Genomic DNA, 17,514 nt, shown 5'->3' with positions numbered 1-17,514 from the left:
GTTGGGGGAGGAGAGTCTGTGAGGTTAGATTATTAGTGTGTGGTCTGTCCTCCTAACTAGAGTGTAAGCCTCGGGAGGGGAGGAGCTTCACACGCATGTGTGTGCACACACGTGCACACAGTACACAGCCCGAATGTTAAGTCTAGGGGACCCGTGGAATATTCAGTAGGCAGTTGAACCGCGATTTCAGAGTTGAGGAGTGTGGGACAAGAGCTAGCCTGTCATTTCGCTGAGGTATGAAGTGGACGCATACCTGCTGTGAAAACAGATCTGTGAGCTAGTGAGTGACCTGAGTTGAGTGCTGAGCTTTCACACTGCAAGTTGGCTTTGTTGTTTTCGATTTATTGTCAACTGTGTGGTAACTGGCATCAGCTCACCAGTGATGGGGTGGTGTGGATGTCACAGTGAGCTCCCCTGGAGAGCTTTTGCAGATTTCCCCTGCCTTCAGTGTTGTGATGTTCTCCCACCCCTGTGGATAGTGTGGTGCTGTCGTGTAGCAGCTGCCAGCATTTTTAAGCACAGGAGGTTTTTGTTTACATCTATTTCTTTCTAAGTTTTTTCTTATCCCCACTCCCACGTGTGGTTGTACGTCTGGAATTCCTAGGTTGAGAAAACTGCTGTGCTCCTGGGTTTGGTGGACGCGGATGAAGAACTTAGCACAGCCCCCGTGAACATCAAGGGCCTTCTTTGCTTGGTGTGGTTGCTGAGTTCACCACTGAGGCCTCATCAGGTGCTGCTTCTCCAGGGACTCTTACCTGAGCCCCTCTCACTTTCACTGTGCTGAGCACTTTACATATGGCATCTGATTTAATCATCATGGCGGCCCTGGCCTGCCCCCATTTTATAGACAGGGTTATGGAGACTGAAGAGCGTGGTGACTAGTCAGAGGTTGATGGCAGAGCCTAACCTCCTCCATTTGTCCGAATCTCTTGAAGTGTAAAATCAGAGGATCTGATTGAAACCAAGCAGATGACATGAGATTGTGCACATTTTTTAAACCTTTAAGCTCCTGAGAAGAACGCTTGTTTACATAATTGGAGGCCTTCATCTCTTTGGTCCCTTCTTGACAGGTTCTGATCGGAACCGACTCCATCACAAACCTGCATAAACTGGAGCAGGTGTCCAGCGATGAGGGCATTGGGACCCTGGCAGAGAACCTGCTGGAGGCACTGCGGGAACACCCTGACGTAAACAAGAAGATAGACGCGGCCCGCAGGGAGACCCGGGCCGAGAAGAAGCGCATGGCCATGGCCATGAGGCAGAAGGCTCTGGGCACGCTGGGCATGACGGTACAGCCACGGCCGGGTCCCCGCATTCTTGCCTACCCTGTGGCACAGTCATTTGTGCTCTGGGGTTTCAGAGCTGGGGTTAGGGATGGTGAAGGTGAAGGCTGTGGGCAGGGGGTCGGTGTACTGGGCATCACGCTAGATGCTTCACCTTCTTTCATCTTCCCGACAACCCTTAGATGTGTGACTATCATTGTTCTGCTATACAGATGAGGTTCAGAGGTTAAATGACTTAACAAGTTCACAGAAGCGTTAAAAATGGTGATAATCATTGTTTATCAAGGATTTACTATATGCCAGGCACTGTGCTTAGGCAGCTTCCTTGTAAGATTGTAAGATTTAAGCTCTCATGTGCTTCTGAGAGGTTGATTTTATACCCATTTTTCAGATGAACTGATTGAGGCTGAGAGGTGAAGTAAATCGGCAAGGCACATAACTAATAAGTGGCTGACAGGCGTTTGAACCTGGGTCTGCTCGACAAGAAGGGCTCTGTGCTCTTCTCACTGTCCTACCTTGGAGGAGGCAGAGGTCCTATGAGAGCCTTCTCCAGACCAGCGAACTTGAGTGTCAGCAGTTTTAAAACTCCCATGGGAACAGTAAATGAATCATGCTGCAACAGCCCTTGTCAGCCGCGAGCTGGTCTTGCTGGCACAAAGAAAGGGGGCTTCTTTGTTGGCAAGTGGCACCTTGCCAGGGTTCTAGCTGGATGGTTACCTCTGCTTCAGTGGTTCCTGTAGGAAGAGAATAGCAGGAGAATCTGGGTCTTTATCCTCATTAGAAGCCAACTAAAGAGATGTCCTTTCAGTGCAGCAGTCCTTTTCATGTATGTGGAAGGTCAACCCTGTGCCTGCGTGTCCCCACGCTGCAGTGGGAGGGTTTGTGGAAATTCCCGTCTGACATGCCACCTGGGGTTCCCCTTACAGACCAATGAGAAGGGCCAGGTCGTGACCAAGACGGCGCTCCTGAAGCAGATGGAGGAGCTGATCGAGGAGCCGGGCCTCACATGCTGCATCTGCAGGGAAGGGTATAAGTTCCAGGTACGGCTGCAGGCTTGCGGTCAGTCCCAAGGGCCCGGTGGCCTCCCTTGCCTGAGGCCTTTTTGTTCTTAGGCCAGAGTCAAGGCTCGTATCTTAGGGCCAGCTATCCTCTCTAAAGGTGGGAAGGCAGACTGATCTGAATGGTAGTCTTCATCGTCATCAACAGCTACCACTCACTGGGTCCCTTCTGTGTGCCAGGCCCTGTGCCCAGAGCCTTTATGTAAACTGGGTAGTTTTATCTTTAAACCTGTAAAAAGCCCTAATTTATGGATGAGAAAACAAAGTTCATGTAGCAGAGCCAGAGTTCTAGCCCAGGCTTTTCTGACTTCAGACCTGGGACTTCTATTTATTTATTTGTTTGTTTATTTTGCGGTACGCAGACCTCTCACTGTTGTGGCCTCTCCCGTTGCGGAGCACAGGCTCCGGACGCGCAGGCTCAGCGGCCATGGCTCACGGGCCCAGCTGCTCCGCGGCATGTAGGATCTTCCTGGACCGGGGCACGAACCCGTGTCCCCTGCATTGGCAGGTGGACTCTCAACCACTGCACCACCAGGGAAGCCCAGACATGGGGCTTTTAAAAACACATCATACTGCTTCCATATTCAGATAACCTGGGGAGAAGGTCAGGACCTTGGCTTTCTGGGCTCCACCAAACTCGATTTAACACCCAAAGGAGCAGAACAGCAAGTGACCGGTTTGCTCCCCTAAAGGCCTAAAAGGCATCCCTCTTCCTCTCCAGCTTGAATTTATTACTTAGCACCCAAGCCTGTTGAAGGGCCACTACCGTGGGCCACAAGCCCTGTGAGTCCTGCTGTGACGCAGGCTCCTTGGAGCTTTCTGGTCAGTTTTGAAAAACAAGGGACTTAACAAGAAGGCACTTTATTCTTCATTTTCAGATAAAAGAAGCAAAAAGGAAGGGACCATTCAGGCTCGCATTTCTGCCCTCTGTTTCGCAGCATCCACTTTATTTCAGTTGCTCCCCACAACCCCCATTTCACTGGGGCTCTGCCCAGCCAAGTGCTTAACCAGGAGACTGAGGGGCTCACCATCACCCCCTTTCCTGAATGCATCCCTTCCTAGGATCGTAGACCCTCGGGGCCCCTCTGCTCTGCTTCCCCTCCTTTCACAGCCTGCCTTGGGGTTTCACCTCTCCTCCCTTTTATGTTATCTTTGCAGCCCACCAAGGTCCTGGGCATTTATACCTTCACCAAGCGGGTAGCCTTAGAGGAGATGGAGAACAAGCCCCGGAAACAGCAGGGCTACAGCACCGTGTCCCACTTCAACATCGTGCACTACGACTGCCACCTGGCTGCCGTCAGGTGGGCCTGGCTCTTGCGGGGTGGCTCCTTCACTAGGCCTCCCCTTGCATGTGCTTCAGTTCTAGCCCTGTGTGACTTCAGGGGAGCGGGCAGCTCGCCAGAGGCCCTGGACTGGGAGGGGGTGGGACTGCCACCCCTGAGGCTTTAATTCTGTTCCTTAGGCTCTGCGAAGTATGGCGTCCTACCTTCAGCCATACAGGCCCAAGTGCCATTGCTGCCATATGATCTGGAAAAGACACTTGGCTTTTGGCCCAAGGCTGGTGAGAGCAGCCTTGCTTACTAGAGGCGGTGAAGCCGGCATTTACCATCGTGGTTACAAACGGCTGCTCCTCTCTGTAGAGTCAGGCACACACGGGCCAGCACTTCCTTGGTGTCAGCAAACCCTCCTCCACCCCCGCGCGCCCAGGTGCCTGGTTGCCAGATTAATTCCAGCAGACACTTGTCCCCGCTCTCCTCCCATTCCAGGCTGGCTCGAGGCCGGGAAGAGTGGGAAAGTGCCGCGCTTCAGAATGCCAACACTAAGTGCAACGGGCTCCTTCCCGTCTGGGGGCCCCATGTCCCTGAGTCAGCTTTTGCCACCTGTCTGGCAAGGTGAGTGTGGGACATCTTGCATGGTAGAAAAAAGAGAGGATTTCCAGGAGATGGGGGAAGATCAGCTGTCAGTGCGGCCCCGGGGAAGCCATCTCCTGTCACCTTCCTCAGGAATCCATGTCTGTCTTTGCTTCCTGACAGGGGAGCCCGTCCGGAAGAGAGGGGACTCTGCTGGGAGAAGCCAGCACCCTCAGCGTCTGGGGCCCCAGGTGGAATCTCTGGTTATCTGCTACCTCTCCTCCTTTGCTGATCTTAGGACACAAAACACAGGACCCCTGACTTGGTCCTCGAGGCCAAAATTTCCCAGAGTTCACTTCTATTTCTCTGAGGTTTAAATAATGAAAATAGCTTGATGGCGTGGGGAATATCGGGCTCCTTTCAAAGCCTCCCTTGTCTTAAAATCCAGAGTAGAGTAGCGAAACATTCTGTGAGGTCCTCATCTCTTGCAGATGCCTTGTGCAGTGGTGCCCCACCCCAAGTCCTATTGTAAAGCTCGGGGCTGAAAAGGTACTTACCATAAACCAGGCGCTTGGCAGTAATAAAGATGAAAGTCATGTTGGGCAGCATGTTGAACTGCTTACCATGTGTTGTTATTATACACATTCTACAGATGAAGAAACTGAGGCACAGACTTAATCAGGGGCAGAGTCCAGGTGGTTGGGGATGTATATTGACATAGGAAAACCTTTTATTTGGAGGTTGAGGAGATGATTCTTATGGATAGATCACGTTGTCAGTCAGAATGGATAAGTTCTACATTTCTTCTCCCAAAATGCACTTCCAGATGTGGTCACAATATGTCCTATGACATGAGTCCATCAAGAAATGCCCCCCCTGCTCTCCCCCCACCCCCAAACCGGCGCGTTCTCCTCAGAGCTTGGAGAGCATCGCGTTCAGTCACAGCAGAAACAAAAGTGTGCTCTGCTTTTGTCTTCGCCCGAGCCCAGCCCTTGTCCTTGACTCCCTCTTTCATTCTCTATCCATCTGTGTAACCTTCACAACCATCAGGCCGAAGGGAGGCTCTGCCTTCCCAGCTGGGTCTTCACCAGGGAGCTTGCTTCCACTTCACCACCTGTTCTCTTCTCCCAGGCACAATACTTACCTCCAGGAGTGCACGGGCCAGCGGGAGCCCACGTACCAGCTCAACATCCACGACATCAAGCTGCTGTTCCTGCGCTTCGCCATGGAGCAGTCCTTCAGCGCGGACACTGGAGGGGGCGGCCGGGAGAGCAACATCCACCTGATCCCGTACATCATCCACACCGTGCTTTACGTCCTGAACACGTCAGTACCGCGCGTCTCAGGGCAGCACTGGCTGATCCACCCCGTGTTCCTCTGCCCAACAAGCTCTCCCGGCTTTTCTGTAGCCGTTCTAGTTAGTTCTAGAACGAATGTCTGGCCCCAGGCAGCCTTTACCGAAGTAGGAATGTTCATCTGCACCTCTTTAGAATCACACAGAGTAAAGAGTATGGTGGCTTCCTTTTCCAAAACTGTCTCATCTACCAGCACGGGCAGCCAAGGGCTGCCTCCTTGAACTCACCTTCAGCCCAGAGGGGAGCAGGAAGCGGGAGAGGCCAGATCATCGAAGCTTCTACTTCAGTGTAGCTGCTACTTGCAAGACTGTTCCCTTGGATGGGGGAGGCCATGGGTCAGGGCCACACACAGTCACTGTCAAAGGCACACAGGCTGTTCCAGGTGAGCGTTTCACAGCTGGAGGATGTGGCAGGGCCAAGGACCTGGACTTGCTATCCCTGTTTCTTCTTCAGTGAGCGAGGCTTCTGGCAGCTGTGAGCGGGGAGGTGTTGTTGAAGATTATTTGGGAAAGTCAACTGAGAAGGAAGGTAGCCCAGAAAAAAAAACAGATTTGTATCTTCATCTGTATGTACGTTGTGGAGCAGTTCGGAAACACTAAGGGGGTAGAGAATAGTCTTTCGTTCCACCCTAGATTTAAAAAGCAAACTAAGAGATTTAATATACTTTAGCTCTTAGATTTGACTTAAATAGTTTCGTACTTTTAGGCCCCATCTTCTAGCGAGAGTTTTACACACAGGTTGAAAGGCTGTGTACAGTCCCCCCAAGGCAGCTGCAGTTCAGTTTAGGCAACAGAACAATTTGTCTCTTCTCCTTTCTGGTCTTCAACAAAGTGATTTTCCCCTTCCCTCCCATTTCCTTGTGAGAGAAAAGGCTGACCTGGAGACCGCAGGCTTCATTGTTAACCAAGAGGCACTGGCGGGTCTCCACCAGTCGTTACATCGTCTGCTCGGCTGTGTAGACTGTCAGAAGAAACACCTGCGTCATTGACAGCACGAACGTTCCCATTATCCAGACTGTGCTTCAGGCCTGAGCAGTGCTGATTGCTGGTGTCCGTGGGGCCTTTGACAGAGCCGTTGCCTCTTCTTGGCAGCAGTGGGGTGGAGGGGGCTGCCCCAGTCTCCGGGGAGCAAAGCAGACCCAGAGAGGCTGCATGATTTGTCCAGCAGAACAGAGCCGGTGGCTTCAGATGTCACTGTGTCTGTGAAATGCCAGATACTCGTAACTCATGCTTAGTTTCCTTAGTTGGGGAGGGAGCGGGCTGTGTCCTGATGGTCTCGGTCAGTTAGAGGCTGAGCCGGAAGCTGCACGAAGAAGCACTGTTTCCCAGCCACAGCCTGCTTCCCTCGCAGGTTCACGCTGGTGTGAGCTTGGTCACGGTGGGCGGGGGGGTGCTGGTTGAGCAGGGATCGCTGCCTTTGGTGGAACGTTTGTACATGAAGGCGAGTATGTCACACACAGACGAGCCAGCGCAGAGCGGAGCGGGTCGCGCGATGGCACAAAGCTTCTGATTTCCAATTCTGGACACTCCAGTCTAGTGTAGCTGCCTGTTCCATCCATGTTCATCCATGGAGCAGAAGGGTGCCTGGTGTCCCCGTACCATCCCCCCTGCTTTCCCACAGTTCAGTGCCTGGCAGTGCCATGTGAAGACCTGGTAACTTTGATTCAGCCGTTACTAGTGTTGTGTTTTTATTTCCCTTCAGGGAACTAGGATGGGGCATCAAGCACTCTTGGCCTGAGAGCACCATCCAGGTCGTAAGGAGAGAGTGTAGCCAGAAATCTGGCTACAGATTTATAAGGAAGTGATCTCTCAGTGCCCGTCTAGTGACCTGTCGAAGCTTCATTGCAGGTGGAGAGTCCACGCTGGGGAGGCTCTGGAGCCAGATTGCCTGGGTCACAGCCCAGTACCTTCACTCCTCACTGTGTGGCTTTGGGCAGAATATTTACTCTCTGTGCTGTAGTTTCCCCTTCTGTAACGTTGGGAGAGTACCTGTCTCATCGGGTTATTGTGAGGATTAAATGAGATAATCCATGGAAAGCTCTTAGAACGGGCTTGGGGTTAAATAAAGTTGATGATCACCATTGTTGCTGCAGTTCAGGCAAAAGCGAGACGAGAAGCGGTGCTCGCCGGGAGGAATCTGTTCTAATGGAGGAGAGAGGACACAGACACATAAAAGAACACACCAGAATAGCCTAGGAAGGGCACCGGCTGCAAATGCCGTGTGAACAATTAGCTGTACTGAGACTCGTGGAGTCGGGGAGTGTGGGCTGTGGGCTCAGAGACTCTGGGTTCGCTGACTGGTTTGGTGACTTTGGTTGTGTCACTTCAACCCCCGGGCCTTGAGATACGCTGGTAAAGAGGTGCTGGCTGTCACCTTCCAGAGTTGTCAGGACACGTGGATGGCGGAGTGTTTGTGAATGTGCTGGACACACGCGCAGTTGGAATTGTGTGGAGCTGGGCTGGGGGGTGGGGGACGAGGAAGATGCCCCCGAGGAGGACTGGGGCGGGGCTGGGGGTGCCCCGCTTGGAGAGGAGGCAGGAGGGGCGGTGGAGGACGGGTGGGGGTTCCGTGAGCCGAGTGTTCAGGAAACTTAAAAGAAGACGGGAGATTGAGCAAGCCTCCTCCTCTCTTGCTGCTCGTGCCTTGCTTCTGCCCTGGTTTCATGGTGCTCCTTTTGTTCCAGAACCCGAGCAACTTCCCGAGAGGAGAAGAACCTCCAGGGCTTTCTGGAGCAGCCCAAGGAGAAGTGGGTGGAGAGTGCCTTTGAAGTGGACGGGCCCCACTATTTCACTGTCCTAGCCCTCCACGTCCTGCCCCCCGAGAAGTGGCGAGCCATACGCGTGGAAATCCTGCGGCGGCTGCTGGTGACCTCTCAGGCCCGGGCAGTGGCTCCAGGGGGAGCCACCAGGTCAGTGCTTGCTTCGGGAAGTACCTGCTTCAGGGAGCCATCTCCTGGGCCGCCTGTCGCCCGGACTCTGTAACCGCTGTGGGTAAAAGCTGCCCGCGGCGTGCAGGTGCTGAGTGGAGGCGCCTCGCTTGACTCGGTAATGGACCCTGAGCCTTCCTGGCCGGTCACACCAAGAGTCAAGGCCTGACGCCGCCGGGTGCCTGCCCCTCTGGGTCAGGTGTTCAGGCACTAGAAGTGTGGAGCCAGGCTTACCCCTGGGGGCTGCCCTCAGGGAGGAAGCCAGCCAGGCACAGGGTGAGGCCTCTCAGGAGAAGGATTAGGGCTGGCAGGCAGTTGAGACAGGTAGCCAGGTGCTCCGAATCTTGCTGGTCTGCGCATAAACCAGCAAAGCTTCCTGGGGGCTGTGCTCGGGGATGTTCCTTTCTGGTATTAAAAGCTCCTCAGCTCCCTCCTTGGTCACATTCCTATCCCATCTGCCCCCGCGTTCCATGAGCCGTTTTTCTTTCTCTGCTGTTGGTGTGGACACCTCCCTAAGAAGGAAGGCATTTCAGGAAGGAAGTGGTCTTTGTTTTCATGACCCCGTGCTGTGATTTGGGTCAGCTGGGAGGTGTCTTGAGGCAAACAACTGGAGACAACAACAGCGAGAAGCCCTTTGCGACGAGTTCACAGATTGCCCCACGCCGAGGGGACTCCTTGGCGCTACTCTTGGCCCGTCGTGGCCCCGAGCAGTCTGCCCTCCCTGGGCTACAGAGTAGGCTATGAGTTGTCAGCTTGCTTCTGCCCTTGAGGGAAACCTGCTTCACTTTGGGAAGGTCTGTCCTCGTGTGTCTGCTTTCACTAGGATCCGAGGGGACATTTCCAACAAGGGTGCAGGGGAGGAGCTTTTAGGCCCCTGATAATGACAGACCAAGGGGAAGCAGCCTTGGCCTGAATTTGCTCACCTGGTGTCAGCACCTCCATCAGCTCTGATTTATCAAGTCGCTAGTGGTAGGCACCTCGTGGCCCGGGGAGACCAGGTTGGAGCTCTGCTGTTGGATGCAGCCAGTGCCAGCCTCTGTGTAGAGCAGGAGGGGGCCGGTCTTGTTAGATTCCTACCTAGCCCCTGCCCCCATTCCAAACATAGCACTTTCCAGTGTTAACCAAGAGCCTGAAGCATTAATAGTTAACTAGCTGCTAGGAATCAAAAGTTAGATCTGGAAGATACTAAGTTGTTGATAAGCCAGGCTCGGCCTGTATCCATAGCACGCAAAGTGGCTATTTACTGGGCACACGCTCTCGGTGACAGGTGTGAAATCTGAACCCACAGGAGCTGTGTTGCTTTCAATTAGGAGACTGGAATTCATTACTGTCCCAGGCAGTTAAGGAAAAGCTGATTTGGTCACAGCTTAATTAGGAAATCCAGTGTGAGCTGCACTCATGAGTTGCCATTTCCTCTGTAGCAGTTTAGTCACCTTTACTAATTAACCTGAAATAATTAAGTTGGGCAGGGCCACCCCAGATTCCTGCCACCAGTGCGAAATAGCTGCAAGAAGCAGCAGCCCTGGCAGGGTGTCAGGGTGTGAGCAGGGTGCCCTGGAAGCAGGGTGGCAGAGTGCTGGCCATCAGCACGGTGTTGGGACACCCTCCGAGGAGGGACATTTAGGGGGTGACCCCCTGGTGATTGGGGCAGTGCCACTGGCAGCAGGCGTTGTCCTCAGCCCGTTGTGGGGTGGGGGGCAGCAGCAGGTACGCAACAACCTAGGAGTCTGCACGAGAGAAGTTGCTCTCTTCTGCGGGCTTTACATTCAGGAAAAAAGATTCTTCTGCCGGGAACTTGCAAGTATTTAAGCCTGGGACTTTCCTAGGCTTCCGTCAGAGCCTTTTCTGTTCCCTTGTCTGCCAGCGCACGGAGTTGCAGAGAAAGAATTCTCATCGTCGTCCACAGGCCCACCTCGCAGTAGTTTTCCCTTTTGGCTGCAGCATCCTCATGCGTGGCGGTCGGGGAGGAGGTGGGCGCTTCGGAGATGTTGGGGGGAGGGAGGGTACAGGTAGCATACCTTAGCGAACAGAATTGTCTCATTTTATTATTTTACTTGACTCTGGTTAATAACTTAAACATTGACTGAATGTAGGTGTGGTTGGCCTGTCTCATGTTAGGTAGTCCCTTCACTTGAGGCCCATACAGTGTAGTTTTACCTTCTAAATGAATAACATCTATGCTTGTCTGATGTTTATGATTCTAGCGTATATAAACACATGGTGCGTGCGTGCGCACACATTTTAATACTAAGTTCTGGTCCCTTTGGTATGGGCTCTGTTCCAAGGTATAGAATCTCCATGACAAGGGTTTATCTAGCCTTTACCTATTACAGATATGAAGGCAGTTTGCAGACAAAACCTCTCCTAGATCTTGGGCTGTAGAAACCAAGTCCTAGCACCGGCACTTCACTCACCGTGCAGAGGGGGTGCTGGTCGTTCTGTACTTCATGGTGGCCCTACCTGCTGTAATCATTCCTCAGACCAGGAGCGTCTGCCGAGAAGGCGGTGGACGCTGTTGTCAGTGACGGCCCTCCATGTTCCAAGGGCCTGGCTGCTCTCTAATCCCAGACTGCATCACTGGATTAAGTAGCAGCGATGCTGGTGAGCATCCGGGATTAGCCCGGGATTTCGGCGACGTTGGGCCGGCTGTGGCTCTCATCTGAGACATCACTGTTGTCCGACGCCAGGTGTCCACCAGCTTGCTGGTTTTAACACGGCACGGGGTTGGCAGATTACTGTGTGGGACTGCTTTAGGTCTGCTGGCTGCTGGTAAAAACTCTCCAAGTGGGAGTGTGAAGACTGAAGTAGAACCTTGTTTCCTCCGGCATTTATTAGGTCCCGTCAAGTCTGAGAGTGCGTGTGGGGGCTAAACACAGGGAAACACGGGACTCTGCGGCGACTCTTTAAGGCAGTAGCCTTTTGGCTTCCGTGTTGCAACTTACATTTCCCTCTTTCCCATTTTCCCTGGCTTAGCAGAGTCGCTACTAGAGATGACTCTGTCACGCAGCGTCTTGTGGTGAATAAACCTCTGGGTCCCAGGGCTTCAGAAGCTCTGACCCGTGGCTGCTTTCCTCTGAGAAGATGGCAAGTGGCTGGAGCTGAGTGATGCTCAGTGCCCGTGACTCTTCCCCTGCTCCCAGAATGCTTGGCTCTGTCCTTGTGAGTTTCCTCCCGGGGTCTTCACGGACATGGGATTTGGTTTTATTTTCCAGGCTGACAGACAAGGCAGTGAAGGACTACTCTGCTTATCGCTCTTCCCTTCTCTTTTGGGCCCTCGTTGATCTCATTTATAACGTGTTTAAGGTAAGGAGGCCGCTGGGAGCGTGGCCGGGTTTGGCAGGGCCGTGGACGTCTGGGCTTGTGGCTCTGACCCCGCCTCGGCAGCCGGCTCCCCCACCAGCCTCCCCCGAGACACAGGCCGACCCGCCGTGGGGAGGGGTTTACCCTCTAGCTCCGACCCCTGCGTATGTAGACTGCATTTGTAGCCATGACCGCTCCTGTGACCCGGTCTCAGGCTGCTGCAGACCCTCTTCTACAGGCAGCTCTCCCCCCACTCCACCCCGAGTCACCCTCTGTTTGCTCTCATCCCCTCTGTTAGGATCAACTCCGTTGCCCTGTGTGAGTGTAACTTATTCCAGCCCAGTTTATAATAGGGACGCTCCTCTCAGCCTTGAGAGAATCGGAGGGTTTGGGGTGGTTCCTTTCATCATCTAAATGAAACAGCTGAATTAAAGCATGTTGATGAGTCCCTCTTCTTGGGGAAATGCCGATGGTGGAGGGGATGGGGAGGAAAGGACGCATCGCCTCTCGAAGCTTGTAGGTTCATGTGACGTGTGCTTAGGAGAGGGGCTGTGAGAGGAATGAAGTGAAATTTTGTTGTTCCTGGAAGCAGAACACATCCTCCAGGGAAGACTTGGATGTGTGTGGGAGGGCTCTCTTCTTCCCTGCCTGACCTGAGCGACCTGCCCAGCCTGTGTGTCCTCTTGCTTCTCGTAGAAGGTGCCAACCAGCAACACGGAGGGTGGCTGGTCCTGCTCTCTCGCGGAGTACATCCGCCACAACGACATGCCCATCCACGAAGCTGCCGACAAGGCCCTGAAGGCCTTCCAGGAGGAGTTCATGCCAGTGGAGACCTTCTCAGAGTTCCTCGACGCCGCTGGTCAGTGTCAAGGTTTTTCATCTTTCACAGATCTTAGTGGGGCTGGCCATCGCTTTCATCTTCACACACAGGAAAAAGCAGGCGAGAACCAGCCTGTGGGCCACCACCGAGGGGTCTGGGAGAGATGTGTACATACCAGGTCCCTGGTAACAAGATGCGGCCGTGACGTGTGGCTCACTTCACCCCAGGTGCTGTGTTCCTCATGCACGCGCTTTCCCAGTCCGCAGGGCAGCCCTGTGTGAGGTGGAGCTGTGGTTATCCCCATTTTACAGTTGGGGTAACTGAGGCTTTGAAGATTAAACAAGTTCCCAGTGGGGCATAGCTGGAAAATCACTGGACCCCCTTTTGGTTTCCTGGCTTCTTACGACAGTTCAGAGAACTAACATGGAGCTTACCTGTCTTCCTCCTGCCTTTTGGGGACTGAGACATCTTATGTCACAGCTGCCCCCGGGGAGGTGTGGAAGATTTCAACTCTGATTCTTAAGATAAATAGTAAATATCAAAAGAGAGCAAAGGACATCTCTGCTAGTAGGGATAGGGCAGTGCTTTGAAGTGCTGTCACATGAGACATCCTCAGACAGTTCCTCATCCCCCAGCTGGTAAAAATGAAGTCATTGTTCTCTCCTGTGTACAGGTTCATTATACAACAAATTTGTCATCCTAATTGCAAACACATTAAAATTTGTTTGGATTTCATAACCAAGCATCAGGTGACAGCAGGGGGAGGTGACTTGGGCCAGTGCTGGGAAATCAACCCAGAATTTAAAGTCCCGTGCCCTCTGAGGGTGTGGGCACTGCAGTCCAGCCCCCCATCACCACCGTCCTTTCCAAGGTAGGGCTCCCAGAGCCAAAGCAGCGGGAGCTGCACCTGCCTAACTCTTCTGTGAGCTTGTTTCCTTTTCCCTGATGCCTATTTTGTCAAGTGTGAAGAGCAAGAAAAAATCTCCCCAGATCCCACTATCAAGAGAAGGTCGCCACTAGCATTTTCTAGTCTCCTCTGGGCACTAAACCCTCAAACGTTCGGAGTGATGCTCAATGTGAATTCCTCTTTCTTCCCCATGGAGCTTCCCCAAAGCTCCAGGCCTTTCTTCCAGTTTGGCCATTTGTTGCAGTGGCCTCAGTGGAAGCCATACTGGATGGGCCTTTGCTGGTCTGGTGCCTCCCTGTTACCTGTCGGTCAGAGGTTGCCACCACTCACCCCAGTTCCTTTGTTAACTTCACTAGTTGCTCCCATGGGTGTCTTTTCAACCTAGACATTTTACCTTGGCTATACTCCTTGCTTTCTTCATCAAGTGACCCCGACTGAGAGCAGGTAGCCTGTGTGTCTGTGTCCTCAGGGCCCAGTGCCTTACCTGTCACCCAGGGGTCTGGTCTGGTCTACAAAGACTGTCAATATGAACGTCAAAGTCCGAGGAAGAGGAGGAAGAGGCGGGCAGGGGAAGGAAGGTATTCCCCTTTGTTCAGGGCTTTGCGTCAGCCCTGGAGCAGGGAAGAGAGGGGGGCAGGTCAGGCGGGAGGCCACTGCCGCCTTCTACTCAAGCACAGGTGTTTACGGCATGGCTTTATTGCTTGGTTCAAACTGGTAGGAAATTTCAGAACATCCGACACACCCTACTCAAATGCAAGGACGAAAACACCTTCCAAACCAGCAAGAGCTGATGGGGGCCACTCCTCCTGCATTAGCCCAGACTTCAGTTTGAGTGTTGCCCCGCCTCGGGGTTAACGACCCCGCATTGGTCAAATGAGAGCCCTGCTTGTGGGGGGGGGGCGGGGCCGCAGGGGACCTGATGCTGATTGAACGAGCACCTTCTGTGCCCTGGGCACTTTCACAGAACTGGCCTCATCTAATCCCCGGGGTGATGTGACAAGGACTTGTCACTGTCCCCATTTGCAATGGAGGAAACGGAGCTCCTGAGCTCTGGCAGCTTGCTCCGGGCCCTGGACTAGGGGTTGGGTTCTTTTACCCTACCCTGTTCCTCCCAGCCCTCGAGGGCAGTGGGGTTTGCCTTTGTTTGGCCCCAGGTCTCTCTGAGAATCTGCTGAAGGCTGTAGACATTCTCTCCAGAGGACCCCCCTCCATTGCGCACTGAGTTTCAGTGGACTTACAGGCCCCTGCAGGGTCAATGGACCCGGGTTTAGCACCTCCGCCCTGGGGAGATCGTGAGCTGGCCGCTGCCACTTTAAACGCCTTTAATCCTGCCGCAGCGCCAGGTGTCGGAGCCCAGCTCCCCTCCCAGAACGAGAGTGTTTGCTCGGTGACTGTCTCTGCGGTCATCGCTGGTCTCCCGTGAGAAGCTGTGTCCGAGCTTGTCGGAGCACAGTGTGTTCCCCGCGTGGACGCAGCCTCCGTGACTCAGGGGCTGGGGGCTGTGAGGGCCACTGCTAAGCAGTCTCTGCCTGTTTTCCAGGTCTCTTATCAGAGATCACTGATCCGGAGAGCTTCCTGAAGGACCTGTTGAACTCAGTCCCCTGAGCACCACACGGAAACGGTGGTCAACAGAGATGGAAGCTAGCCTGCCTCTGTGTTCTCCCCTCCTGTGTGTGATTTCCGCCACGGGTTGCTGCATCGTTGCTCCATCATTGCTCCTCCCTCCTCCCTCCCTCCCTTTTCTTGGAGTGGCTTGGGGATTTTAGGCTTCCTGTTTTATCTCGTGTGTGTGGTGCACTAGCTATGAAGTTGTCTGTAACCCAAGCCGTCGAGGGACCTGTACATACCTAGGAGCCACGAGTTGTCCTGGCCAACTGAATACTTGAGTGTGCACATCTTGAGAAATAAACAAATGACTTAATACACATTGAAAAGGAAGGTGTTGCCTGTGCTTGAACCCCTCCTTAGTGACACTGGCCAAATACTTCTTGACTGCACAGCCCTTTCTGGCGTCAGCAGGGAGGCCTGCGTGTATCACATTCGCTGTCTCTTGGCGCCAAATGGAGCCTGTCTGTTCTCGGCCAGCAAGTTGGGGCACCGCATTTGACGGCTATGATCTTTCCTGAAACAAACGCCTTGGCTTCTCTTAACTTTTGGTCTTAAGAGCTGGAGTCCAAAGACATGTGATTTTCTAGTCCTCTGCCAAAGGCCGGCTCAGCGCAGTCGGCACTGGTCTTTCTACAGCAGAGGCATTTGACAGTCCCCTGTTAACTTCAAATGGGAAATCCTTTGGCGACTTCTCTTCAGTGTTGCCATGTTGGGAGAAGGCCTGGGGCAGACTCTGAGTGGCTGTCCTTTACTGAGCGCCTTCTCTCTGCCAGGCCCGCGTGTGCGTGCGCGTGCGTGTGTAATTATTTCTAGTCTTTCTAACAGCCCTGCAAGAAGGGGCCTATGAACCGACATCACTTGCTCAAGACCACCCAGCCTGTAGCTGCCAGAGCTGAGGTCTGCGCCTCCGAAGTCGTGTCCTAAACCACTGTGGCAGCTGCCTCTGGAGGCCTTGAGACCTGCTCCCCCACGTTCATGGGCAGCAGCCCTCCTAGCGAGGCAGCAGGACTCCCACGAGCCTCCCCCCGGATTGTAGGGCAAGGCTGATCCGGACACGCCCTCGCAGGGAGGAGGAGCTCGGTGGTGGCTGCCTCCTTCACCTCCCTGTGGGCCGCTCTGCCACCTGCTTTCCCGAGTGACAGGCTCCCCTATCTTGATGTCCAGTGTATGTGGCCCACTCCTCAGGCCAGACCATTTGGGATAGAAGGGGCCTCTAGGTCCCTTTAGAAGACTCCCAGAGCCAGGACTTAGTGTCTCTTCCCTGGAGCCCCTGACCGGGCAGCCGCAAGCAGGAGTGAGTGTCGTGCTTGGGCTTTAGCCAGAGAGACAAGGGCAATTTGTTGCAAGAGCCCAGCTGGAGGGACTTCCCTGGCGGTCCAGTGGTTAAGCCTTCGCCTTCCAGTGCAGGGGGTGCAGGTTCGATCCCTGGTTGGGGAGCTAAGATCCCACGTGCCTCGCGGCCAAAAAAACAAAACATAGAAGCAATATTGTAACAAATTCAATAAAGACTTTAAAGACGGTCCACATCAAAAAAATCTTTTTTTTTTTTTTTTGCGGTACGCGGGCCTCACTGTTGTGGCCTCTCCCATTGTGGAGCACAGGCTCCGGACGCACAGGCTCAGCGGCCATGGCGCACGGGCGCAGCCACTCCGCAGCATGTGGGATCCTCCCGGACCGGGGCACGAACCCGTGTCCCCTGAATCGGCAGACGGACTCTCAACCACTGCGCCACCAGGGAAGCCCACATCAAAAAAATCTTTTAAAAAACCCAAAAAAACCCCAGCTAGAGGCAGGCAGGCCCTGGCAGATGAGAACGTGCGTGTGCCGAGTGCATGGGGGTGCACGGTGGTGTGGGTGGGCGACGGGGCTTTCTGAGGGGCGGACGAGCTCGAGGGAGGGGACAGCGACGTCTAAGGGCGTCAGGCGCCCTCTCCTTCGTTCAGATCCCAGCTCCACCACCCTGGGTGTCTCCGCAGTCTCTTCATCTGTAAAATGGGAATGTCGGTATCTACGGGGTCGGGTGGTTGGTTGCCAGGTTTACGCGAGTTTACTTGGTTGCCATGTAGTAAGGAAATGGCCGCTTTTATTACCGATGAATTCATTTGCAGTCTGCAGAATCTTGGCTTTTTCTTTAACGAAGCTCCACGTCTCAGGTGAGGTCTAAATATGTCCAGCTTTGAAGGTGGATGACGGACCTTGGCCTCAGGCACACTTGCTTCTCACACTGAGCACAGCAAGTTCATTCCCTCTCGTAGGTCCATCATCTCCCGCTTTCTGGTCGTCTCCCAGGAGACATCCCAGGTCCATGTTACCATGTGGAGTTGCTGTTACGTAACATCCTAGCAGGGAATAGATTGGAACAGCTTCATCTGGGACAGCAAAGGCAGCGGGGAGAGTAGGGAAGGGT

General features: G+C 53.7%; 1 protein-coding gene across 5 annotated transcripts in view; it reads left to right on the top strand.

Moving 5' to 3' along the window:
• UBR4 (ubiquitin protein ligase E3 component n-recognin 4) overlaps positions 1 to 17,185 on the top strand; it is a 129,802-nt gene extending 112,617 nt beyond the window's left edge. For all 5 annotated transcript variants that reach the window (XM_082612626.1, XM_082612624.1, XM_082612627.1 and 2 more), the window contains 9 exons: positions 1,071 to 1,289; positions 2,210 to 2,323; positions 3,500 to 3,642; positions 4,108 to 4,233; positions 5,323 to 5,517; positions 8,230 to 8,454; positions 11,685 to 11,775; positions 12,469 to 12,631; positions 15,040 to 17,185. In XM_082612626.1, coding sequence (XP_082468752.1) covers positions 1,071 to 1,289; positions 2,210 to 2,323; positions 3,500 to 3,642; positions 4,108 to 4,233; positions 5,323 to 5,517; positions 8,230 to 8,454; positions 11,685 to 11,775; positions 12,469 to 12,631; positions 15,040 to 15,104 — 1,341 coding nt within the window. In that variant the 3' untranslated portion in view covers positions 15,105 to 17,185. The remainder of the gene's footprint in view (positions 1 to 1,070; positions 1,290 to 2,209; positions 2,324 to 3,499; positions 3,643 to 4,107; positions 4,234 to 5,322; positions 5,518 to 8,229; positions 8,455 to 11,684; positions 11,776 to 12,468; positions 12,632 to 15,039) is intronic.
• Positions 17,186 to 17,514: the final 329 nt, after the last annotated feature.

Source organism: Mesoplodon mirus (assembly GCF_964341445.2).
Source record: "Mesoplodon mirus genome assembly, chromosome: 3".
In the NCBI taxonomy this organism is placed as follows: Eukaryota; Metazoa; Chordata; class Mammalia; order Artiodactyla; family Ziphiidae; genus Mesoplodon; species Mesoplodon mirus.
The sequence above is the reverse complement of the archived record's forward strand: the minus strand, read 5'-3'. Positions and strand labels throughout refer to the sequence as shown.